Source organism: Geotrypetes seraphini, chromosome 2 (assembly GCF_902459505.1).
Source record: "Geotrypetes seraphini chromosome 2, aGeoSer1.1, whole genome shotgun sequence".
Taxonomy (NCBI): Eukaryota; Metazoa; Chordata; class Amphibia; order Gymnophiona; family Dermophiidae; genus Geotrypetes; species Geotrypetes seraphini.
This window is the reverse complement of record NC_047085.1, coordinates 453425349-453452988: the sequence shown is the minus strand read 5'-3', so window position 1 is coordinate 453452988 and position 27640 is coordinate 453425349. Positions and strand designations below refer to the sequence as shown.

The following is a 27640-nucleotide window of genomic DNA, read 5'->3' as shown; positions in this document are numbered from 1 at the left end:
GCTGATTAAACTGGATTTTTCAGGTCTTCTGACCGCCTCACCTCAGATCATGACCACCAGAACCCCTCAGGGAAGACACACGGTGCGGTTCCAATCCCAGCATACCTCCATGGAACCACAGCAGCCTGCGCTCTACCCCTTTGCGGACGGACCAGGGGAGAAATGCCTCCCGATCCCGGAAACCCGAACCAATCTGCAGGCTATTGATGTAGGCCGCTGTCAGGCCTACTTTGGTAATGATACCTCGAACACTATATACTGGCTTCAATAAGTATATATTTATTTAGTCAATCAATAACAGCTTACAAGAATAGATCATATAGTATATAGTGTAACAGAAGGTGATACAGAAGGTGACCTCTAGGCCTAGAGGTCCTCTGATGTCTGTTCTGACCTCTCCCTTCTAAAGGCCTGGTTTTTATACATTTCTTAGTGGCCAACACCACGTTGGTCTATATCACATGATACATCCTTATTGGCTATTTACTTATGCATTACTGCCTAACTACATTCATTTATTGGCTATTCTCACCTACGTCATGTTATATGCTTTACTCTGTTTTCCGTAAAGCCTACCTTTTCCCCGAAATGCCTGTTTCCCCACCATATTAGTATTTCCGAGCACAAGCCCCCCTCCCAACTTTAAACATCTCTGATACTTTCTATTAGGTGATTTTTCTTATGAAATCTTTCTTCTGAGAATTCTGTCTTCTGACCACGGTCTGTTTATCTCTTTATGGTATCTGGCTGGGTGGGCCTTGGTGTAAAACCACAGCTAGCCCACAGCCTCAGGACCTGTTGCTTTTTCTCTAGCTTTATTCCTACAGTAGCTAATTGAACTCATAAAACAGCGTATTTCTCCATCTTTGCATGCTCTTCAGTTAATGGTGAAATATCTTTCCATAGTTAATCTACTGTTTCTATCATCTGCAGAGATAGATAAGGTAGATGTCAGTTGCAGGGGCCGAGAGCAGATTTTTCTGTAAAGAGAAAAGTGATCTTTGTCTTCCTTATATCCCCCTTCACCTGTCTAATGTCAGGACTTTCCGGGATATATCCCACTTCACCTGGCTTGCTAATGTCAGGACTTACAGGGACCAGAGCCTCCATGCTTTATTCTCTCTCACTATCCAGAGGGCTTACTGCAGGTTAAGCTTATAGAACACCCTCCAGAAGCAGACAAAATTTAAAATGTCTGCGATCTCCCGCCAAAAGATCACTTGTACAAAGTTGATCCGTAGCATGTGGGCAAACCTGAGAAATAAATAAAAAAGACTAGGAATTGAAAACAAATCACGAGCAGAAGAAACTGATTTCAACCATGCAGAGAAGCTGAGGCATAAAACTGAGCATAACAGGAAGCTCCCAGGCAGGTAGCCCAAAGGAGAGGGATCAAGTTTTAGTAGCCCTGCAGCAGAAGCTACCAGACATACAAGATCCCTTGAGTTCAGCCTCAAAAGGGATTGTACAAGAAAGGCCATTGGGGTTGTAGACAGGTGGGTATAGTAGGTTTTGAGGAGCTTACTATGACATGCAAGGGAGTTGTGGTAAGATGTTTATGTGGCACCCTTTTTGTAAAGTTCACAGCAGTGCCCTGTAAGGTGCCCCACTACTCTGTTGCCAAGCCTCGGTGTCTAGTCTATCACTTTGCTGGCCCCTCCGTCGTCCAAAAGGTCTTGTCCTGGGCATTTGGGACTAGAATGTGACATAAGGATAGATGACTTGGCGGCAAACGTTTGGACGTATAATTAGATGATTCTCGAAAAAAAAATATTTTGGACATATTTTTTGAGAATGAACTGCCAACTTTGGGCGACTAGCGTACTAAGGCCCAAAACAGACTTAAACTTTTTTTTTTTTTATGCTGCTCCACGTGCTTTATGGTGTGGCACCATAGTACCTGATTCAAATTTTGAAAAAGTATACCCCAAACCGAAATTTATGGTAAGAATCAACTAGGAGATTAATTGAACAAAAGAATCAGAAAGTATGGCTGCTGTATCGGTAGCGGGCCCAAGACTTTGGAACTCGAAAAATCACTAAAGACCTGCCTATTTGTGAGAGCTTTCCTTATTTGACCGTTCTGAAATCGGAAGATAACAGAGCACTGCTATCTGATTTGGATACAAGATGATGGTTCTTAATAAGTTATTTTATTTGATGCATTAATGGATATGTAAAGCACAGTTACTTACCATAACAGGTGTTATCCAGGGACAGCAGGCAGATATTCTCTACATGTGGGTGACGTCAACCACGGAGCCCCGACGCGGACAGCTTTTCAAGCAAACTAGACTGAAGATTTTAAGTTTGCTGGTGCTGCACCACGCATGTGTGTGCCTTCCTGCTCCACTAGAGGGCGCATCCCCGGGGAGGTGGGAGGGTTGCGAGAATATCTGCCTGCTGTCCCTGGATAACACCTGTTACGGTAAGTAACTGTGCTTTATCCCAGGACAAGCAGGCAGCATATTTTCTACATGTGGGTGACCTCCAAGCTAACCAAAAAAGGGACGGAGGGAAGTTGGCAATTTTGGAAAACAGATTACGCAAAATCGACTGGCCAAACCAGCCGTCGCTCCTGGACAAAGTATCAAGACAGTAGTGTGAAGTGAAGGTATGAACCGAAGACCAAATGGCAGCCTTGCAGATCTCCTCAATTGGCGTGGACCTGAGGAAAGCGACAGAAGCCGCCATCGCTCAGACTTTATGTCCCGTGACCCGACCATGGAGCGAGAGACCAGCCTGAGCGTAGCAGAAGGAAATACAAGCAGCCAATCAGTTGGACATGGTGCGCTTGGAAACAGGACAACCCAACCGATTAGGATCAAAAGACAAGAACAATTGAGGAACCTTCTGATGAGACTGGGTGCATTGGAGATAGAACGCCAACGCCCTCTTACAGTCAAGAATATGAAGCGCCATTTCACCAGGATGAGAATGGGGTTTAGGAAAAAACACCGGAAGAACGATAGACTGATTAAGGTGAAAATCTGACACCACCTTAGGCAAGAACTTGGGATGAGTGCGGAGGACCACCTTGTCATGATGAAAAACAGTAAAAGAAGGGTCTGCAACCAAAGCCTACAGCTCACTAACCCTGCGAGCAGAGGTGAGGGCAAGCAGGAAGATCACCTTCCAAGTAAGGAATTTCAGATGAGCTTTGTCCATGGGCTCAAAAGGAGGTTTCATCAATTGAGCGAGAACCACATTGAGATCCCAAACCACAGGGGGAGGCTTGAGAGGAGGATGGACATTCAAGAAACCCCTCATAAATCGAGAAACCATGGAATGGACAGAAAGCGACTTCCCATCCAGCTGCCGATGAAAGGCGGCAATCGCACTAAGATGTACACGAACAGAATTGGTCTTGAGGCCAGACCGACACAAATGCAGCAGATAGTCCAAGACCAAAGGTAAAGAAGCAGACAAAGGTTCCACCCGATTCAAAGCACACCACGTGGCGAATCTAGTCCACTTCTGGGCATAACACTGCCTAGTAGAAGCCTTCCGAGAAGCTTTCAGAACATCCCTCACCGACTGGGACAACTCAATGGAGGAAGTGAGGTGGAAAGGAACCAAGCCTTCAGATGTAGAGACTGCAGACTGGGATGCAACAGTGAACCCCGACTCTGCGACAGCAGAGAAGGAAACACAGGCAGAAGTAGAGGATCCCTGACACTTAGTTGAAGAAGAAGGGAAAACCATGGCTGCCGAGGCCATCGAGGAGCGATCAAAATCATAGAGTCGCGAGCAGACCTGAGATGGACAAGTGTCCTCAGAATCAGCGGGAAGGGTGGAAACGCATACAGGAACTTTCCCGTCCAATCCAGAAGGAACGCATCGGCCTCGAGACGATTCATGGAGAACACCCTGGAGCAGAAAAAAGGCAACTTGTGATTGAGGGGTGAGGCGAAGAGATCTATCTGCGGAGTTCCCCACCGAAGAAATACCTGACGCAGAGTCTGGGAATGGAGAGACCATTCGTGCGGCTGCAAGAGGCAACTTAACTTGTCCGCCAGGCAATTTGTGCTCGCCCTGGATGTAAACTGCACGAAGAAAGATGTTGTGGCAGAACACCCAATGCCAAAGGCGCAGAGCCTCCTCGCAGAGAGATAGGGAACCCTTACCCCCCTGCTTATTGATGTAATACATCGCCACCTGGTTGTCCGTGCGTACCAAGACTACCTGATCCTGAAGCAAATGACGGAAGGCCACCACCGCATTGTAAATGGCCCGAAGCTCCAACACGTTGATGTGGCAACGACGGTCCGCATTCGACCAAAGGCCTTGCATACGCAGATCGTCGAGATGCGCCCCCCAAGCATACGCTGAGGAGTCCATGGTCAGAACCTTGTGATGCTGAGGAGCGAGAAACAGCAACCCTCTGGAAAGATTGGAAGAGCTGGTCCACCAACCCCGAGCGTTTCAAGGAGGGAGTCACCGCAATGAGATGAGAAGCGGGATCCCGATCCTGTTGCCACTGAGAGGCCAGAGTCCACTGAGGGACCCTTAGATATAGTCGCGCAAACGGTGTGACATTCACGGTCGAGGTCATGTGCCCAAAGAGGACCATCATCTGCTTGGCCGAGACCGAGGTCCGCAGGGAAACCTGGTGGCTCAGCCACACGAGCATGGCCTGCCGAGGAGGAGGCAGGAAAGACCGGAGAAGAACCGTGTCCAGCACGGCCCCGATAAAATGGAGGGACTGGGAGGGACACAACTGAGACTTTGGAAAGTTTACCTTGAACCCCAGACTCTGAAGGAAGGTAATAGTCTGACGGGTCGCTGAAATAACCCCCTCCTTCGTCGAGGCCTTGACCAACCAATCGTCGAGGTACGGAAAAACCTGAAGGCCCCTCGACCGCAGAGCCGCCGCCACCACCACGAGGCACTTCGTGAAGACTCGCAGGGAGGAAGCCAGCCCGAATGGGAGGACCCTGTACTGCAGATGCAGGTCCCCCGACCTGGAAACGAAGGAACCGGCGACAAGCCGGATGAATCGGCACGTGAGTATAGGCCTCCTTCAGGTCGAGGGAACACAACCAGTCCCCCTCGTTCATCAACGGGTACAGAACAGGGAACGAAAGCATCCTGAACTTTTCCCAAACCAGGAACTTGTTCAGCTTTCGGAGGTCCAGGATGGGACGGAGGTCCCCAGTGTTTTTGGGGACCAGGAAGTACCTGGAGTAAAACCCCCGTCCCCGCTGAGAAAGGGGAACCTCCTCCTCCACCGCCCGAAGGCAAAGGAGGGCCCGAGCCTCCAGAAGGAGCAAGGGAAGCTGCGCTCGATTTGAAAGAGACACGACGGGAGGACAGTCTGGAGGCAACTTCCGAAAGTTCAGCGAGTACCCCTCTCTGATAACGCTGAGGACCCAAGCGTCCGAGGTAATGCGGGTCCAATAGGGGTAGAAAGCCCCAAGACAGCCCCCGATAGGAAGAGGAGCCAATGTCACGGTGGCAGGGGCGAACCCCCTGCCGCCCAGCCAGTCAAAAAGATTGCACGGGCTTAGACACAGCCTGAGTCTGAGGCTTCGGAGGAGCCCGCTGATGCTGCTGGCGCCGAGGAGGCGGGCGAGAGAAGGCAGGGGTAGACTTCTGCGGGTACTGCTGGGGTGGCAGCCAATAAGCCTTAGGAGGAGTGGGCTTCAGCTTGGGCCGCACCAATGAAGTAAAGGAACGCTTGTGCTCCGAGAGGCGCTTAGTGGCTGCCTCGATCGAGTCGTCAAAGAGTTCATTCCCCAAACAGGGAAGTTTGGCCAAGCAATCCTGCAAATTGGGGTCCATATCGACAAAGCGGAGCCACGTCAAACGACGCATGACCACCGCAAAGGCTGAGACACGAGATGAGAGCTCAAACGCATTGTAAGCCGCATGGAACATGTGCAGACGCAGCTGCAAAAGAGAGTCCACCAGCTGTCCAAACTCCGCACGCCGGGAGACGGGCAAGTCACCCTGAAAAGCGGGTGTCGGGTCAAAAGCGCACCGGGACAAAGGCGCGCCCAGACAATTGAGCGCAGCGCGGAGGCGCGCGCCGCTCTAAATTACTGTTTTTAGGGCTCCAACGTAATGTTTTTCTTCAAATTTGAGTATGGTCCTTCAATAAAAATTGTTTGAACCATAAAAAGTAACAAACTTTATCCCAGGACAAGCAGGCAGCATATTCTCTACATGTGGGTGACATCATCCACGGAGCCCCGACACGGACAGCTTTTCAAGCAAACTTGATTGAAGATTTCAAGTTTGCTGGTGCTGCACCACGCATGTGTGTGCCTTCCTGCTCCACTAGAGGGCGCATCCCCTCCTCATGGTCTTCAGTTCTTAGTTTTCCGCAGAGCCAGAAAGCCCGCCGCGTTGTGGGGGTGTTGTGGGGGGTGTGGGGGGTTGTAACCACCCACATTTTACTGAAAACTTAATTTTTTCCCTGTTTTTAGGGAAAAAGTTCAGTTTACAGTAAAATGTGGAGGGTTACAACCCCCCAAACCCCCCATAACGCCGGTGCGATGTCTATTAAGTAAACTGGGGGGGGTTCCCCAACAAAACCCCCCGTCGGAGCCCCAAAAAACTGTAATTTTGTGCAGCGCGCACCTCCGCGCTGCGCTCAATAGTCAGCGCGCGCTTTTGTCTTTCGCGCCGTTGCCTATAAACCGAAAAGCAGGCAAGGACTTGACCAGGACCTTAAGATACGAGGTGAGGGTAAAATTATAGTTAAGGACCCGGTTGGCCATCATGGAGTTTTGGTAGAAGCATCTGCCAAACTTATCCATCATCCTCCCCTCCCGGCCAGGCGGGACCGCCGCGGAGGCCCTGGAGGGATGACTCTTTTTCAGAGAGGATTCCACCAGCAGGGACTGATGGGAAAGTTGTGCCTTTTCAAACCCCGGACACAGGACGGTCCGGTATCGAGACTCCATTTTAGACAGAATGGCCAAGACCGCAAAGGGGGTCTCCAAATTCCGAAAGCAAGCCTGGCGCAACACCGGATTCAAAGGGAGCCGCAAAGACTCCTGAGGCGGACACAGGAGGTCCATCTCCTCCAAAAACTCCTTGGTGTATTTTGAGTCAGACTGGAGTTCGAGATGGAGTGCCTTCCCCATGTCCTGAACAAACCGGGTGAAGGACGATGGCCAACTGTCCGACTGGCCCTCGAGGGAGGTGGTCGAACAAGACCAAGGCACCGCCGAAAAAGAGGAAGAAGCCTCCCGAGAGTAATGCGGTGGCCTTAAAGTGCCCAGTCCCGAGCCCCAAGACACCCCCCCTGAGGGACCAGGGTGGGGTTGAGGACTGCCGACGCCTCGAAGGCGGCCGAGGCGAAGACCCCGGGATCCGAGGCACCGAGGTCCATCGACACCGAGGCGACACTCAGCAGGAACACGAAGGAGACCCCTTCGAAGCCGCGGGCTCCCGGAGCAGAGCCCCGGACCGGGAGGGCGACTTAAACAACCAGGGATTGGACAAAGACAACTCCGAAACCCAGAGATCACTGGCAGGGCGACCACCTGGGGACCTACCCAGCCTCGGGGGGGAGTCCCGGGGCCATTTAACCAAACGACGAGACGGTGGTCGAAGCATGCCTCGACCGGCGCTTCGACCCTGCATGTCCCGAGAGTCGAGGAGAGGAGTCCGAGGAGGAGAGGCACCGAGACCAACGCACCTTGCCTCGAAGGGCCTCGACACTAAGCTCAGGCTGGTCCGGCGCACGGAAGGTCGAGGCCAGGGTCAAATGGGCCAAAGCTGAGGAGAGCTCCGAGGAGATCATAGCCCCTAGGCACAAAATACACCACCGATGCGGGTCGGTTATGGACAGCAGCCAACCGCACTGGGTGCACTTTTTAAACCCGGTAAGAGGCAGGGACATAGGACAAAACAGGCCGCAGCCAATCGAGGCCCAGCGGCCACGGCAATCCGGGCGGCCACGGCAATCCGGGAGCCCCCGGAAGCCGAGTCCGAACGGATGTTTTTTGTTTTTTACTAACAACAAAGGCAAAAAGGCACAGAATACATGGAGAGAAAAACGACAGGGCTTTCTGGCTCTGCGGAAAACTAAGAACTGAAGACCATGAGGAGGGGATGCACCCTCTAGTGGAGCAGGAAGGCACACACATGCGTGGTGCAGCACCAGCAAACTTGAAATCTTCAATCAAGTTTGCTTGAAAAGCTGTCTGCGTCGGGGCTCCGTGGATGATGTCACCCACATGTAGAGAATATGTTGCCTGCTTGTCCTGGGATAAAGTTTGTTACTTTTAATGGTTCAAACAATTTTTATTGAAGGACCACACTCAAATTTGAAGAAAAACATAAAAAAATAATCATAGAAGTAACAGTGCCAACATAACAAGCCCATATTCTTACGGCCCCGATCCCAGGACAAAAAGGAAAATAGTCAAACTCCACATATGTCCTTCATTTAGTTCCCACAACAGTACCCAACCGGACCCCCCACCGCCCCCCTCCCCGATCAACTGAGGGTGACCTACAACTAGGAGGGAAATAGGGACTCCCGCAAAAGAAATTGTGGAAAGAAGGAAGAGGGTTCACCCCCTAACTATGCAGATCGTTAAATACTAGACTACGAGCTCTAGGAGACTGAAGATAAGGATCCCAAACCCTGAGAAAATGGCGCACCCTCTTGTGAGTACCACAAGCCTCCCAGACCTCAAAAAGCAATAAAAAATGGAGTTGATTCTTCCAATGCCCAAAACTGGGAGGTGTATCTTGTACCCACAACTGCATAATACATTTGTGACCCACCATACAGGCCTTCTGAAAAAACAGTAATTTCCCCAGACCAAAGACCCCACAAGAAGCTGCCTTCCCAAACAGTGCACCCACCGGGGAACTTAATACCTGGCTACCACCACAAGCGTCCCAAATTAACAAAGATACTGCTCCAAAAAGACTATATGGCCACACAGGACCAGAGAGCATGATTTATAATCTATGAATTTCTTTTTGCCTGATACTGCATAAAGAGCATTGCAATAGTCTAGTTGTTGAATAACAAGAGAGTGTAATAGTATATTTAAAGCTTCAGGGTATAATAGATCTTAGATTGATCTTACTAATCTCAGTTTGAAAAATGAGCATTTTACCACATTTGAAATTTGTAACTGGTAAGCTAGTTTTGGATATCCGATGCCCAACTACAGAACGAGAATTGTTTTCGTGCGATCAAAGATTGGTTGATGGTGATTATGTTGAAATTGAACATTGGAAAGACTGAAATTATGTGTATTGATCGTGAAAGGCATCTGCATTTATTTCCATCAGAGATTGTGTTGAATAATACAGTGATTCCAGTGTCAAGTCAATATAAGTATCTTGGAGTTATATTGGATTTGATGCTATCTTTTAAGCCGCAAGTCAAGATGGTAATTTCCAAAGTCTTTTTTTAGACTTCATTTGTTAAGAAGGTTAAGAGATTATCTGTCAGTGGAAAATTTTCGAACAGTTATTGGGGCAATGTTGACACCTATGTTTGATTACTGTAACACTCTTTATTTTGGGCCTGCCAAAGTACATGATTCAAGTATTACAGTTGACTCAAAATGTGGTAGCATGCGTGATTGTGGGAGCATCCACATAGTGATTTTTCATGTTATTTTTGCTGGTCTCCAGTCATTTCTGAGGACAAATACACTGCTTGTATTCCATTTTCCTATCAGTGTATCTGACATCAGTTGGACCCCTGAGGAAGGCGTGTTCAAGGCAACTCAGGCCTTGAAGGAACTGGAGAGGAATCACTCGAGAACAACTGGCGAGGCTTGTCCCAAGGGGCCTCGGCAGGGTGCTCAAGCTGGCTCGCAGGGAGCAGGGTCGAGGCCGGGGCAAGCTGTGCCAGAACGGAGGAGATTTGCATGGTCAGAATGGCCTTAAGCATATCCTCAAACATTGGCACCGAGACCAATGGATCTGGTCGGGCAGGTGCAGCAGTGCACTCCAATGAGGGCGACCTCGAGGAAGAGTATTCCCTTTGCTTGGAGGCACGCTTGGAGAGAGGTCTCGTAGAGACTGGCAGAACTGCACTCACTGCCAGGGATGCCAGAGACTCCGTGGAAGGCTTCTTCGGTAGGGAACCTGAAGGTGGAAGAGGAGACTTACCCGAGGACGAGGCTTTAGCAGGCGCAGCCGACGGGGCCTTCAAGGCCCTCGAGGCTGATGTCGTTACCGGGGCCGAGGTCTTGTCCGCAGGCTGCTCCATTGCACCGAAGAGCTTGAGGATCCGGGCACGCCACCTACGAAGAGCCCACAGTTGGAGAGTGGCACAACGCGGGCAGGACTCGGTCAGGTGGTCAGAACCCAGGCCCTGTATGCACCAACGGTGGGGGTCGGTAATTGAAATCACCCGAACACACTGAGTGCACTTTTTAAACCCGGTAACAGGCTGGGACATAAGGAAAAAAGCTAGCCACGGCCGGAGAGAAACCCGGGGTCCCCTGGGCCGAACAAACAAAAAGTTTATTTTTTTTTTTTAATTTCTTTATTCATTTTAAATCATACAATAAGTGTACAGAAATACATAATATATAACTTCTATATAACACTTGAAATTCTTTCTTATATCATCAGAAAAACATATATCCCTTCCCTCCCACCCTTCCTTAAATATTTCAAACAAAACTTATCATAAATATATTATGAATACTTAATGATTGTATACTTCTAAAACCACCAAGGAAAATAATGTCTACTCATTACAATATTTTTCCAATGGCCCCCAGATCTTTATAAAATTATTATAAATCCCTGTCTGCATAGCAATTATTCTTTCCATCTTATATATATGGCATAATGAGTTCCACCAAAATGTATAGTTAAGATTAGTATAGTTTTTCCAATTATTGGTAATATGCTGAATGGTGACCCCCATCATGAACAATAAAAGTTTGTTATTATGCGAAGAAATTTGACTTTTTTTTCTCATAGATATACCAAACAGAACAGTATCATAAGATAAACTAAACTAAACTAAACTAAACTAAGCCTTAAGTTTATATACCGCATCATCTCCACGGAAGCGGAGCTCGACACGGTTTACAAAGCTTAAAAATACAAGAAGAGAGGGGAGAGAGAGTTTACAAGAGCATATGAGAAAGAGGGGAAGTAAGCAGGAGATGTTATATATTAGAGAAAAGCCAGGTTTTCAGTTGCTTCCGGAACAGTTGGAGGGAGCCCAGGTTCCGCAGCGGGATAGTGAGATCGTTCCAAAGGCCCGTGATTTTGGAGGAGGGATCTTCCCAGTTTGCCTGCGTGGGGGATACCATGTAGAGAGGGGAAGGATAGTTTATGTCTGTGGGCGGATCTGGCGGTAGCAGGCGTTTGGACGAGGAAGGATAGAGGGATTAGTGGCGGAAGGATGCCATGAATTATCTTGAAAGCTAGACAGGAGCATTTGAAGTGAATTCTGGAAAGTACAGGGAGCCAGTGAAGATTGGTAAGTAAGGGGGAGACGTGATCAAATTTGCGTTTAGCAAAAATCAATTTGGCCACAGTATTCTGGATGAGCTGGAGTCTGTGAAGACTTTTTTTTGTTAGGCACAGGTAAATGGCATTACAGTAATCGAGTTTGGATAAGATGATGGATTGTACCAGGACGGTAAAGTGTTTTTGGTGGAAATAGGATCTAACTTTCCTCAGCATGTGGAGGCTGAAAAAACATGATTTTGCCAAGGAGTTCAGGTGATCGTTTAGGGAGAGGGAGGAATCGATAATGATGCCGAGGACCTTGCTTGAGAACTCAAGGCGAAGAGCGGGACCTGTGGGTAAAGTGAAGAGGGTGGGCAGGTGTACTAACTTTGGGCCGAGCCAGAGTAGTTTTGTCTTTGATTCATTTAATTTCATCTGAACAGAGAGGGACCAGGCATGAAGTCTCATTATGCATGAGGTGATGTTCTCTTGGAGGTTTGTAAGGTTCTGGTCTGTTTCGAGGAGGATAAGGATATCGTCTGCATATGTGTAAATTGTTTCAAGGGGGGATAGTTTGAGAAGCTTCAGGGAGGTCATATACATGTTGAAGAGGATAGGGGATAGGGGAGAGCCCTGTGGGACCCCGCAGGATGGTGTCCACGAAGTGGATTTGGAGCCGTTTGCGTTGACAATGTAGGAACGTGCGCGAAGGAAGTTTGAGAACCACTTTAGGACAAAGGAGTCTATTCCTATCTCGGAAAGTTGGTAGATTAGTATGTCGTGGTGCACGACGTCGAAAGCTGCGGAGAGATCGAACTGTAGGAGAACAGCAAATTTGTTTCGGGCGTGTAGTTGTTGCACCTTTGAGATTAGGGAAACTAGGAGGGACTCGGTGTTGAAGTTGGGCCTAAATCCAAATTGGTAGTGTTGGAGAATGGAGAATCTCTCTAGGTAAGAGGAGAACTGGGTAGCGACTATGGTCTCCAGAAGTTTTGTTAAAAGAGGGATGTTGGCTATGGGGCGGTAGTTCGATGGTAAGGAAGGGTCAAGATCGGCTTTTTTCAGAAGAGGGGACAAGGCAATGTGGCCCATTTCTGAGGAGAACAGGCCCGATAGTAAAGCTTTGTTTATAAGGTTTGTAAGGGAAGAGATGGCCTGCGCTGGGATGTTTTCGTAGAGGTAGGATGGGAAAGGATCTAGGATGCACTTGCAGGATTTAAGTTTCAGGCAGAGTTTAGAGATCTGGGGCTCGGATACAGGTTCGAAAGTAGTCCATGATCTGTCAGCAGGGATAGGGTCAGAGTCTTTCAGAGGAAGAGAGTTGTAAGAGATAGCTGGGGGGAACAAACTCTTTATGGTAGTGATCTTCTCGTTGAAAAAATTGGCTAAGTCATTTGAAGATGGGAGGGTGGGGGAGGTGGAGGAGTCGTTTTTAGAAGTTAGGTTTCGCCAGATGTGGAAGAGTGTACTGTTTTGGTTTTTTGATTTGGAGATTTTATCTCCATAGAAGATCTTCCTAGCTTTTTTTAGTATGGAGTTGTAGGATTTGATGTTTTCTCTCCAGGATTGCCTATCTGAAGGGGATTTCGATTTTTTCCATCTTCGCTCTAGGGCTCGGCATTTCTGTTTTAATTCCCTGTGGTATGGGAGATACCAGGGGGCCTTGTGAGAGTAGGAGATGGATTTAGTGGCTAGAGGGGCAAGAGCACGGTACGTGGTTTCCGAAAGAGTCACCCAGTTGTGCCAGAATGCGTCTGGGTCCATGAGAGTGGGAAGAGGAGGGAATTTGTTGAGGAACTGGGACCAGAATAGTTCACTAGTGATTTTTTTGCGGTAGGTGATGGAGTTTGAGGCTCGGGTAGGGGTACCAAGGACTGACATGAAGACAGGGAGGCAAAAATAGCCTAGGAGGTGATCAGACCTGGGAACAGGTTCCCAACGGGTCTCTACAGTGGAGGTTTTGTGCTCAGTCAGGTCAAGAAAGCTGATGATGTCGATGGAGTGCCCCTTTTCGTGGGTAGGGGTGGGCGGTGGGGCGGTGAAGCCTAAAGAAATGAGGAAATCTTTGAAATCAGTTGTGTCCTTGTTGGTGTTGTCCTCTAGGTGAAGGTTTATGTCGCCAATGATCAGTAGTCTTTGGAATTTTAGATAGGCTCTTGTTATGGTCTCAAGAACAATTTCAGAGGATTTGTTCCAGGGGGTGGGAGGGCGGTAAAGTAACATGATGCCTAATGGGTGGGGATGAAGTTCGTCATTTATTGAAGCTAACATGAATTCTAAGGAGGGATGGCTGCCCTTTTCAAGAAGCTCAACATTGAAGAATGATTTGTAGAGAAGGGCAAGACCTCCTCCTTTCCGGTTTATTCTAGGGGAGAAAAGACCATGGTAGCGCAACATGGTTTTCTAATAGACAAAAGCTAGCCGCGGCCGGACGAAAACCTAAATGAACAAAACGTTTATTAATCAAAATTTGTTTTTATTTTTTTTTTTTTTGACGCACCGACAGCGACTCACACGCAAAATAAGAAAGCAAGCCGCGGTGCAAGAAGGCACTTAGATTCGATGCAGAGCTGAGAGATAGGGCTTTCTGGCTCCGCGGAAAACTAAGAACTGAGGCCATGCTGAGGAGACGCGCGCCCTAACTCGAACAGGAAGGCACTCGCGCATGCGCAGTGCAGCACTAGCAAACTTTGAAGATCTTCAATCAAGTTTGCTTGAAAAGCGTCTGCAACGGGGCTCCGTGGATAATGCCACCCACATGTAGAGAATATGCTGCCTGCTTGTCCTGGGATAACCTAATTGTCCAGAATGACACATCTATTGAACTGAAAAAAAACTATACTGTTCTATTATCTTGAGCTTCATCAATTCAAACTAGGAAACTTGGTCTTTTATTTATTTATTTTTTTCAACCAGTGGATCTCTCCTGCCCATTAGGGCTTCTGAATTCTGGCACTATTAACTTTCATTCAGAATACCCAGGGACTTTCCCCCTTTAACAATCCATCACCTCCCAATTTACTTTGTTCAGTCATTGTCACGACAATCTTCAACCAGAGTTCATGCACCAGGGCCCTACAATCATGGGGCCTAAATCTGACTACCATGTTATTAGCACTTTCCCACCAAGCCTCTGTAGCACTCCGGTCCTAACTGACCCAAGGAGCAGAGAACATTGATCAGCAAGAATGTAAGAAGGGGCAATAATGTACCAAGGGTGGGGTGGTAGGGGCAGTCTGCCCCAGGAACAGGAGCTGGGGGCTGCTGAAGTGGTCCCAGGGCTTGGTTATGCACAGTTCTGTTTCTAAATAAACAGATCATGTAAGATATGTAAGAGCTTCTACTGTAAGCTAAGATAAAACCTATGTTGAGATCCTCACACACGTTCAAAGCAATTTTAGTTGGACTAATTTTATATATTCATAACTTGCTTACAATAATTACTGTTATCAGGTAATAGAAATATCAGATAATAGTGATATTAGAATATATAAAATTGTATAATGGATGGCACAGTATCCCAAAATTTTTATTGAACTATAGTTCAAGTGTACTAAGCACCAGACTATAAATTTCTTAACACTGATCCAGCAGTACACCTTACTTTATTTCAGCATCAGATACTCATGGAAGATGGGTAAATGTGGAAATGAGAATGGGAAATACTACCATGACGTTATTTAATATATACGCCCCTAATTCGAATCAGAATGAATTTTTTCTAAGACTCTTCAACAACTGATTTTGCCACTGGCTACTTCAAATTTAATAGTAGCTGGGGATTTTAATGCTGTTATGGATCCCCTAATGGATAAAAACCCAAGTAGATTTATGAAATCTTTGGGATTAGATAATTTGGTACAATCTTGTGATTTGACAGATATTTGGCGAATTCTTCATTTTGATGGACGGGAATTTTCTTTTTGTTCTCATGTTCATAACTCTTTCTCAAGAATAGATTATATTTTTATTTCAAATCATTTGATACATCAGGTGACACAAGCTGCCATTGATCCAATCATTTTATCTGATCATGGTGGAGTGTGGGTTGAAATTAAGATCACAGATCAAAATACTAATAGACCAATTTGGAAAATGGATAATACATTGCTTACTGATCCAATATTTTGTGAGAACCTTCTAACAAAAATGAAGGATTATTTTCAATTGAATGATAATGATGAGATCTCTATGGAAATATTATGGGATGCTTTTAAGGCTTCAATGAGAGGACAAATAATTTCTTATTCGGCTTATCTTAAAAAACAGATTAAAAAACAATTTTTAAACTTAGAAAAAGAAATTAAAATTTTAGAATCAAAACTTATAGAAAAATGGGAATATTCAATTCAACAAGAGTTGTTAAAACTTAAAGGTAAATATAATGAGATCTCATCTAAGTTGATTAGGAAAGATTTATTTTTTCAGCAAACATTGTATTATGGTAACTCAAATAAGGCGGGAAGAATATTAGCAAATTATCTTAAAGCGAAGAAAAGAAAATCAAAATTAATTGCCATTAAAGATGAAAATGGTGAAATATATACACAAATTGAGCCTATTTTAAAACAGTTCCTAAAGTTTTATAGATCTCTTTATTCTTCCGAGACTTATTCAGATAAAGAAAAAGATGGTTTAGAATTTTTGAAAATGTTAGAGGGTCCAAAAATTCCTGAACATGTAAAACGAAGTTTGGAAGAGCCAATATCACTAAAAGAATTAGAAACAGCTTTGAAGTCCCTTAGAGTTGGATCCGCTCCAGGTGGTGATGGATATACAGTGGAGTTTTATAAACATTTCAAAATTATCTATTGCCTTATTTATTAAATCTTTATCAATACCAACTTAATAAAGGTTCTATTAATGGCACTATAGCAGAATCATTAACTATTGTTTTGCCAAAGCCAAATAAAGATCCCACTTTGGTTTCAAACTATAGGCCAATATCTTTAATAAATGTAGATGGTAAATTATTAGCAAAAATATTAGCGTTAAGATTGGCTAAAGCTCTCCCTCATATTATAGGTATGCATCAAACAGGATTCGTTGCTCAAAGACATTCATCTCATAATACCAGATTAGCATTCCACATGTTATATTTAACAAAGAAAATGAATGAGCCTACTTTTGCTGTTTCTCTAGATGCAGAAAAGGCTTTTGATAGAGTAGAATGGACTTTTATGTATCAGGCATTGGAATGGTTTGGTATAGGTCCTGGATTCATACAAATAATACAAACATTGTATAGCTCCCCTTCTGCTAGATTATATATTAATAATACTTTTTCAGAAAAATTTAATTTACAGAGGGGAGTTAGACAAGGTTGTCCCTTGTCTCCTTTACTGTTTGATATTGTTTTAGAACCCTTAATATTAGCTATCCAACAAGTAAAGGAAATACAGGGTATACCACACTCAGATAGAGAATATAAGGTATCTGCTTATGCAGATGACTTACTATTATATTTGAGGAATCCAGAATCTACCATTCCATATTTGCTAGAGTTGATTGAGAAATTTGGAAAGTTTTCCGGATATAAGATAAATTGGAATAAATCAGAAATTCTTCCATTAAATGTACATTGTACAAAAGGTTTATTCGATACTTTCTCTTTTGTTTGGAAGGAGGAGGCTATTAAATATCTGGGAATTTGGATTACAAAAACAGTGGATGAAACAATGAAAAGTAATGAAAAATGCATATTACAAAAGGTGACAGAAATGTGTGAGCAATGGAATCCTTTGCATTTGTCTTGGTGGGGAAGAGTACAAACTGTTAAAATGATGATTTTGCCTGTAGTTTGTTACCAAATGGGGATGATACCAGTTTTCTTTCAAGAATCTTATTATAAAAAATTAAATAGGATTTTGACAAAATTTATTTGGCTTGGTAAAAAATCCCAGAATTGCTTTAGTGTCATTGCAAAAGCCAATTGTGGAGGGCGGGGTAAATTTTCCCAATTTTTATAGGTACCATCAAGCCTATATCTTACGTCAAGGTATGTATTGGATCCTCCCAGAGCCCACTGATAATATTCCAGACTGGTTCTGGTTAGAATGGAGACTTATGTTTACCTTGCGTCTCAGTCACGTAGTTAGTATCAAAATGCCAAGGTTATATAAAGAGCATAGAATATTTATGGATACCTGGAAAACTCTAAGATATATAAGTAATCTAACTCCTATTCCAATAAGTAAATCAACAACTCAAACGATTTGGTTAAACCCCAAGATCAAAATTGGCGGTTTTAAAATCATCTGGAAACATTGGATGATAGCAGGTATTCGTATTTTGGATGATGTAATACAAAATGGTAAGTTGCTGGAGTTTTCACAATTGCAACATAAATTTGATATTAATAAGTCACAATATTTTAGATGGTTGCAATTGAAGCAATCCATTCAGGTAGGGTTCCCTGAATGGAAAAATCTTACTAACTATCATAGTTTGGAATTCTTATGTTTCCAGATGGATTCAACAGATCATAAAGCAGCACAGTGGTATAAATTAATATCTGGATTTGTAAATAAAAAACCAAAAAATGGTCTTAGAGACATTTGGAGCATTGAGATAAAGCACCAAATTACTGCATCTCAATGGCCACGACTTTGGTCTTGGAGGTTAAAATGTACGGTGTCAGCATCTATGAGACAAACTTGGTTTTTTTCTTTTACATAGAGCTTTTTGGACCCCTGTTCGTTTACAAAAGATAGATAGTTCTAAGTCTAATAGATGCTGGCACTGTCATGTTGAAGTCGGGACATTAGATCACCTTTTATTCTATTGTCCATTCATCTTATCATTCTGGAAATCAATTTGGCCTCAAATCAATAGGATGTTGGAAAATCCGGTAGCCTTGACATATGATACTATTTTATTTGGCACAACTATGAGAGCAAGAAGTCAAATTTCGGCAAGCAACAACAAACTTCTGTTTATTTTAACTGGAATAGCAATGCAGCAAATAACATACAATTGGAAAAAACATGATATGTTAAACTACAATTTTTGGTGGAATTCTGTATGCCATATATACAAAATGGAACTCACCATTGCAACACAAAAAGGCTATGTGAGTAAATTTCAAAAAGTCTGGGGACCGTTAACAGATTTCTGTAATGAATGATTAACTTTTCCCATGATAAGATTTTTGATTAGAGGGAAATGGGGTGGGATTTTATTTCTGATTATTACATACTATATCAATATTAGAATTAATTTACAATAAAGTGGATTATATGTATTACTGATTGGGAGGGAGGGAGGGAGGGGTGAGGGATTATTATATTCAATAAGAATTATATAAATTTAGATTTCTTGTATAATATTATAACTTTATATAATATTAATTTTTTAAAGAAATGTTAAATTTGATGTTAATATGTGAGTTAATCAAGTGTGTATATTCAAGTTTCTAATGAGTTTATTTGAAACACTTGTTGTAACATAAGAAAATGAATAAAGATTTATAAACTTTATTTCAGCTTGAACCCAATACCTTTATTGTAACCCAGGCTAACAGAAATATCCAATAAATCTAACTGAAAGCCAGACACATCATATTTTTTGATCAGATGATGGATTCTTAATTTTAATTACTGTATTTCAAAAAAATAGTAAATGACGGCAGATAAAGACCTTAATGGTCCATCCAGTCTGCCCAACCATACATGTTCCATAAATTAATTATTTAGTTTAAATGGTCTTTTTCTTAGATATTTCTGGGCCAGAAACCCAGAGCCCTTCCCGGTAGTGTGCTTAGGTTCCATCTACTGGAGTCTCCATCAAAGCTCACTCCAGCCCATCTTAATCATTCCAGCCATCAAAGCCTTCTCCAGCCCGTCCTGAACTGAAGGTCCATATATGGGAAACAGGCCGTGAAAGCCTGCCCAGTACTGGCCTTAGTTCCTTCAATGTATATCTCTGATTAGCGATCCTCTGTGTTCTTCCCATGCTTGTTTGAACTCTTGTCACCGTTTTCTTCTCCACCACCTCCCTTGGGAGCACATTCCACGCATCAACCACGTTAACCATTTTTCTTTCTCTGGAATAGATTTTGTTCTACATTAATATCTTTCAAGTATTTGAACGTCTGAATAATATACCCATGCCCCTCCTTTCCTCTAGGGTATACATTTTCAGGGCTTCCAGTCTCTTCTCATACATCTTCTGGAGCAAACCTCCTACCATTTTTGTCGCCTTCCTCTGAACCGCTTCAAGTTTTTTATGTCCTTCGCCAGATACGGTCTCCAAAACTGAACACAATACTTCAAGTGGGGCCTCACCATCGACCTGTACAGGGGCATCAACACCTTCTTTCTTCTACTAGTCACGCCTCTCTCTATACAACTTAGCTTCCTTCTGGCAACAGCCAACACCTTATCACACTGTTTCTTCGCCCTTAGATCTTCATCCCAAGGTCCCTCTCCGCATCTGTGCATCCCTCTCCCCATCCATGCATTATCAGCCTCTTTCCAATTTAATCCCCAAAAACATTACTCTGCACTTCTTTGCATTGAATTTTAGTTGCTAGTTATTAGACTATTCCTCTATCTTTTGCAGATCCTTTTTCATGTTTTCCACTCCCTCCTCGGTGTCTACTGTTACAAATCTTGGTAAAAAAGGCACACTTTTCCTTCTAACCCTTCCACAGTTTCACCTTTAATGACCAATACCTGTTCATTTTTTTTGTTTTATATTACCTGAGCAACAGGTTGAGTCTGAATCTGAATAGACTCATTCTCCCCCACTGAATCCATTGTATTTCCATCCTGCTGCGATTCCACTGTTTCCATGGTCATTTGTCTGAAAAGATAAAACAGGTGATCTTAAAACCAGAAAAACACATTGATAGTAAAATTACTTTTTTCATTTTTTAGCAGGTGGTTTAATTCTACTTGTATGATCATCACATGTCACCATAACTGGAATTTTTAAGCAGAGGTTCTCCCCCGTCTATTATTAATAAAGCCTACAAATGACACTGCATGCAAACCGATCCTTGCTATTACACCCCAGGGTCAAAACGGATGAATCTCCACTGGTTTGTGTACTCCCACATTCAACTCTGGCATTCCAAATTAAACGCATTAAAGTCCATTCGAATGTCATGCAATACCATCTGGAATATCACAATGCTCCCAGATTTGCCAAGATCTCAAACAGCTAGTTAGGTCCCAATTCATGAAGCAGAAGTCAGCCACTACCACATCAGGTAAACACAGCAAATGTGGACGGTGCAAAATGTGTAAATACAGCATCACATTAGAGCAGATGCAACTCCCTGCATGGGTAGTAAGGAACAAACATCACCGTTCCACTGACTGTAATTCCCAACAAATTGTATATATCATTCGTTGCCCATGTGGACTGAGAGACTGGAAGCCCTGAATATGTATACCCCAGAGGAAAGGAGAGACAGGGGAGATATGATTCAGACGTTCAAATACTTGAAAGGTATTAACGTAGAACAAAATCTTTTCCAGAGAAAGGAAAATGGTAAAACCAGAGGACATACCGTATTTTCACATAGATAACGCGCACCCATGTAAAACGCGCACACGGGTATAGCGCGCAAAAAACACAAATTTATGTACAGAAATTTTTATATACCGCGCACACCCGTATACCGCGCATGCTGCCCGACTCTCCCGTCACCGCCTGACTCTCCTTTCGCCCGCCCCGACTCTCCTCTGGCCACCCCGACTCTCCTTTCGCCCGCCCGACTCTCCTCTCCCCCTTGAAGTCCTGTCCCCACCCTGAAAGCCTGATGCCCCCCCCGACGTCCGATTCACCCCCCCCCAGGACCGCTCGCACCCCCACCCCGAAGGACCGCTCGCACGCACCCGCACCCCGACCCCGAAGGACCGCTCGCACGCACTCCCACCCGCACCCCCACCCTGAAGGACCGCTCGCACCCCCACAGCCTCCCGACCCCCCCATCATGTAGAAGCTCCTACCGGTGTCCTGCTGCTTCCTCTTTGCGGTCCCGACTCCCCGACACGATCGGGGCAAGAGGGAGCTCAAGCCCTCTTGCCCCAGCCAACCGCGGCACCCCTGACATGATCGGGGCAAGAGGGAGCTCAAGCCCTCTTGCCCCAGCCAACCGCGGCACCCCCGACACGATCGGGGCAAGAGGGAGCTCAAGCCCTCTTGCCCCCCCCCGACTCCCCGACACGATCGGGGCAAAAGGGAGCCCAAGCCCTCTTGCCCCGCCGACTCCCCAACTCCCCGACAATATCGGGCCAGGAGGGAGCCCAAGTCCTCCTGGCTCTTGCGACCCCCCCCCCCCCGCTAGTTGTTCGGGCCAGGAGGAAGCCCAAACCCTCCTGGCCACGGCGACCCCCTACCCCCACCCCGCACTACATTACGGGCAGGAGGGATCCCAGGCCCTCCTGCCCTCGACGCAAACCCCCCTCCCCCCAACGACCGCCCCCCCCAAGAACCTCCGACCGCCCCCCCAGCCGACCCGCGACCCCCCTGGCCGACCCCCACGACACCCCCACCCCCCTTCCCCGTACCTTTGTATAGTTGGCCGGACAGACGGGAGCCAAACCCGCCTGTCCGGCAGGCAGCTAACGACGGAATGAGGCCGGATTGGCCCATCCGTCCCAAAGCTCCGCCTACTGGTGGGGCCTAAGGCGCCTGGGCCAATCAGAATAGGCCCGGGAGCCTTAGGTCCCTCCTGGGGGCGGGGCCTTGGGCACATGGTCGGGTTGAGCCCATGTGCCTCAGGCCCCGCCCCCAGGTGGGACCTAAGGCTCCCGGGCCTATTCTGATTGGCCCAGGCGCCTTAGGCCCCACCAGTAGGTGGAGCTTTGGGACGGATGGGCCAATCCGCCCTCATTCCGGCGTTGGCTGCCTGCTGGACAGGCGGGTTTGGCTCCCGTCTGTCCGGCCAACTATACAAAGGTACGGGGAAGGGGGGTGGGGGTGTCATGGGGGTCGGCCAGGGGGGTCGCGGGTCGGCTGGGGGGGCGGTCGGAGGTTCTTGGGGGGGCGGTCGTTGGGGGGAGGGGGGTTTGCGTCGAGGGCAGGAGGGCCTGGGATCCCTCCTGCCCGTAATGTAGTGCGGGGTGAGGGTAGGGGGGTCACCGTGGCCAGGAGGGTTTGGGCTCCCTCCTGGCCCGAACAACTAGCGGGGGGGGGGGTCGCCAGGGCCAGGAGGACTTGGGCTCCCTCCTGGCCCGATATTGTTGGGGAGTTGGGGAGTCGGCGGGGAAAGAGGGCTTGGGCTCCCTTTTGCCCCGATCGTGTCGGGGAGTCAGGGGGGCAAGAGGGCTTGAGCTCCCTCTTGCCCCAATCATGTCGGGGGTGCCGCGGTTGGCTGGGATCGTGTCGGGACCGCCAAGAGGAAGCAGCAGGACACCGGTAGGAGCTTCTACATGATGGGGGGGGGTCGGGAGGCTGTGGGGGTGCGAGCGGTCCTTCAGGGTGGGGGTGTGGGTGCGGGTGGGAGTGCGTGCGAGCGGTCCTACGGGGTGGGGGTGCGGGTGCGTGCGAGCGGTCCTTCGGGGTGGGGGTGCGAGCGGTCCTGCAGGGGGGGGGTGAATCAGACGTGGGGGGGAACTAAAAATTTTTGTACAACGTGCTCACGCGTATAGCGCGCAAGGGTGTGCGCGGTACGTAAAAACCACGTATAATGCGCGCGTTATATGCGAGAAAATACGGTAATTTGAGGTTGAGGGGTGGTAGATTCAGGGGCAATGTTAGGAAATTCTACTTTACGGAGAGGGTAGTGGATGCCTGGAATGCGCTCCCGAGAGAGGTGGTGGAGAGTAAAACTGTGACTGAGTTCAAAGAAGCGTGGGATGAACACAGAAGATTTAGAATCAGAAAATAATATTAAATATTGAACTAAGCCAATTACTGGGCAGACTTGCACGGTCTGTGTCTGTGTATGGCCGTTTGGTGGAGGATGGGCAGGGGAGGGCTTCAATGGCTGGGAGGGAGTAGATGGGCTGGATTAAGTCTTAACAGAGATTTTGGCAGTTGCAACCCAAGCACAGTACCGGGTAAAGCTTTGGATTCTTGCCCAGAAATAGCTAAGAAGAAAAAAAAAAAATTTAAATTGAATCAGGTTGGGCAGACTGGATGGACCATTCGGGTCTTTATCTGCCGTCATCTACTATGTTACTATGGACAGTACTATGTGGGATGCACCAGTCACAGTATTAAGATCAGAGTGGGAGAACACATTAGCAGGATTCAGACAGTCATTCAAGAAGCATCACTAGTGTCTCACTGGCTCACACACAAACATGAGGCTGAAGATTTGCAGTACTCCATATTAGACATAGTCACCAATTCAAGAGGGGGAGATACAACACACATTTTATGGCAGAAAGAGCAAAGATGGATATACGCTCTCACTCTCCACCCGCACAAACTCAATAATGAGATTGAGTGGTTGGTGTTTCTTTAGATTTTTTTATACACATTTCAGTTCATGATTCACATCTGCTGTCATTGTTTTTTGGTTCACAATTGTCATATTGAGATAAATATTTATGTCACCACACCACTATGCTTGTGGCTGAATAATGAGACATCACATTGGGGAAGCCCAATTGGTTACGTTATTATGTTTTGATGTCATCACATTTTGGCGCTGGATCGCGTAAAACTTTTTAAAACGGGTTGCTGACGGTGGTCCTTATCAGTCACATATAGGACGCTGCCATGCAAGCACTGATCTCTTAACCAAGGTAAGAATTTGCTTTCCTCTTGTATTTGCCAGCTAAGTTTTTGTAACATAGTGATGCAGTGTATGTTAGAAGTTACTACACAGCACACACTTTTTTGAATTTGCTTTTATAGAAAGATCACAGAAATAGTTATAATTGCATTATATCATCATTAATTGGAAGAGGACATCATTGATTGGAAGAGGTGTAAGTCTCTATTTGGGTCTCCTGAAGCAGATATCGAACAGGGCCATGTTGAGACCCCTGAGAATTCTAAAGTTAAGTCAAGACTCTTATCCGATTAGTGATGTTTTTTGTCATCTGACTTTTTACAACTTTTTAAGAAGTAACAATGAAAGAATATGTAACGAAGAAAAGAGGTAAAAATAAAAAAATATGGGATCATACTATTATGCCTCAGAGATTGAACAAAAGACTTATAATGCTATGAAGAGACTGAACTCTGCGAGGGGGACTGTCACTCCCCATTAGTTTCATAGCTCTGAGCGTTTAGAAAACTGATCAATCTGCTGAGACACTAAGTATTCCATATATAATGGAGTAAAATTTCAATAGTTTGGATTATAAAGCACTTTACTTATCTCCCTTATTTGAAATTATATTACCCTGTTTCATTTTAGTTGTAAAGATGGATGCAAGGCAGAAAGTGAAGATGGAGAGAAAAATAGTCAATGGACAAGAAGGCCCTGGAAACATAGTTAAAAGCACAGAAAAATAAAGTCACCAGACAACAAAATTAGGGAAAATGATTTTATTTTCAATATAGTGATTGAAATGTGTCAGTTCTGAGAATGGAAAGATGTTAAACTTTAACTGTGAAGAATGTCTTATTAAAGAAATGACAATTTTGCATAAGGTAAAACTCTTTATAGTTTATAATTCTTTCCTTTAACTGTAAAGGAAAGATTTATTAACTATATTTACCTCATGCAAAATTGTAATTTCTTTAATAAGATATTAAATATTTTTTTCTGCAGCCCTCCAAGTACCTACAAATACAAAATGTGGCCCTCCAAAGGGTTTGAGTTTGAGACCACTGCTCTAAATTAAGCACATGAGCAATCGCTCATACATTCTAGGAGCGTTGCAATCATACCTAACTACACTCATTAACTATGTTCCCTCTAAACTGAGCACATGGGCAATCGTTCATACATTCTAGGAGAGTTGCTCACAGATTTTACATGGTCACTCACAAAAATACTTGCGAATCTTGCAAATTGTTATTTTTTAGAACTTGTTAGTCAAATGAAAATTTTTTTTTAGAATTTGTTGCTCACATGAGAAAAAATTTACATCAATTCTTAGAGGAAGCATTGTTAAAGAAACACATGAAACAAAGGAGAAGAATAGATGCCAGGGTTGGTTACAATCAAATCTCTCAGGGTTGTCCTTTCAGTTCAAAAATGCCTGCCCAAATAGCCAGGTTTTGTAGTGGTTTTAAATATTTTTTAACAAAGTTTCACTACAGATGGACAGTGGTAGGTAATTCCTTAATGCCAGGGCAAAAAAGAAAAGTACAGATTGACATGTTGATTCAAGATGTGCAGAATGCAGGTGTGGTAATGGAACATTGGGTTTTTACCTTCGATAAACACTGGTAAACAAAAAAAGTTTTTCTTTGCTACTGAGAACTTAAGAAGTATTCTTAGTTAATTTAATGATGCTGATTTCAGATTTGTAATTAAACTTCAGCTAGCATGTCAGGTTTCCGAGATACACGTTACTGATTTTTTAGACAATTTGCCATATCGGAACAAGCCAGGAACTCAACAATTCTGCTTTCTCCTTTGACAGTGACAAGTCTAACCAGATCATTAAGATCTGCTAGAGTTAGCAGGTGAGGTTTTTTTTTCATCCACTTAACATAAGAATTGCCGCTCCTGGGTCAGACCAGTGGTCCATCGTGGCCAGCAGTCCGCTCATACGGCGGCCCTTTGGTCAAAGATCAGTGCTCTAAATGAATCCAACCTTACCTGCGTACGTTCCAGTTTAGCAGGAACTTGTCCAACTTTGTCTTGAATCCCTGGAGGGTGTTTTCCCCTATACAGACTCCAGAAGAGAGTTCTAGTTTTCTACCACTCTCTGGGTGAAGAAGAACTTCCTTATGTCTATCCCCTTTTAACTTTAGAGAATGCCCTCTCGTTCTCTCTATCTTGGAAAGAGTGAACAACCTGTTTTTTCTACTAAGTCTATTCCCTTCAGTATTTTGAATGTTTCAATCATGTCCCCTCTGAGTCTCCTCTTTTCAAGGGAGAAGAGGCCCAGTTTCTCCAATCTCTTGCTGTATGGCAACTCCTCCAGCCCCTTAATCATTTTAGTCACTCTTCTCTAGACCCTTTTGACTAGTACCATGTCCTTCTTCATGTACGGCGACCAGTGCTCGATGCAGTACTCCAGGTGAGGGCGCACCATTGCCCGGTAAAGCGGCATAATAACCTTCTCTGATCTGTTCGTGATTCCCGTCTTAATCATTCATAGCATTCTATTCACCCTTTTCACCACCACCACCGCGCATTGCGCGGATGCCTTCATCGACTTGTCGATCAGAACTCCCAAGTCTCTTTCCTAGGAGGTCTCTCCAAGTACCGCCCCGGACATTCTGTATTCGTGTATGAGATTTTTGTTACCAACAGGCATCACTTTACACTTATCCACTTTGAACTTCATTTGCCATGTCGCTGCCCATTTCTTGAGCTTGATTATGTCACGTTGCAGATCTTCGCAATCTCCCTGTGTCTTCACTACTCTGAATAACTTCGTATTTTCCGCAAATTTAATCACCTCACTCGTCGTACCAATGTCCAGATCGTTTATAAAGATGTTGAAGAGCACGAGTCCAAGCACTGAACCCTGCGGCACCCCACTAGTGACGCTCTTCCAGTCCGAGTATTGTCCATTTGCCCCCACTCTCCGTTACCTATCCTCCAGCCAGTTTTTAATCCACATGAGTATTTCACCCTCGATTCCATGGCTCGCAATTTTCCGAAGTAGTAGTTCATGCGGAACCTTGTCGAACGCTTTCTGAAAATCGAGTTATACAATGTCGACTGGGTCACTCTTGTCTATCTGCCTGTTTACTCCCTCGAAGAAGTGCAGCAAGTTCGTCAAACACGATCTGCCTTTGCTGAAGCTGTGCTAGCTGATCCTCATCAGATCGTGTCTGTCAAGGTGATCAATAATGCAGTCCTTTATCAGCACTTCTACCATCTTTCCCCGTACTGCGATCAGACTTACAGTCTGTAGTTTCCCGGATCTCCCCTCAAACCTTTTTTGAAGATCGGCGTAACATTTGCCACTTTCCAGTCTTCCGGTATCTTTCTCGATTTGATCGACAGATTGGCTATTAGTTGAAGCAGTTCAGGTATAGTACTGCAATGACTGGGTGGTGAGCTTTTTGGGGGACTTTGTCCCCTTTTTCCTCCATGTCTCTGAGCACAATCTTTCCACATATGATAATTCAAATTATAAACTTTCTTAACAGTCATTTTGATCCTATTTAAAGTATTTTATGTAAGCGTGTTGTTTAT

The 27640-nt window shown here is 45.3% G+C and overlaps 1 protein-coding gene across 6 annotated transcripts in view; it reads right to left on the bottom strand.

The window, feature by feature from the left end:
- The window catches only part of CREM (cAMP responsive element modulator), a 225475-nt gene that overhangs the window by 161594 nt on the left and 36241 nt on the right, over window positions 1-27640 (bottom strand). For all 6 annotated transcript variants that reach the window (XM_033931521.1, XM_033931524.1, XM_033931522.1 and 3 more), the window contains one exon: window positions 20106-20208. In XM_033931521.1, coding sequence (XP_033787412.1) covers window positions 20106-20208 — 103 coding nt within the window. The remainder of the gene's footprint in view (window positions 1-20105; window positions 20209-27640) is intronic.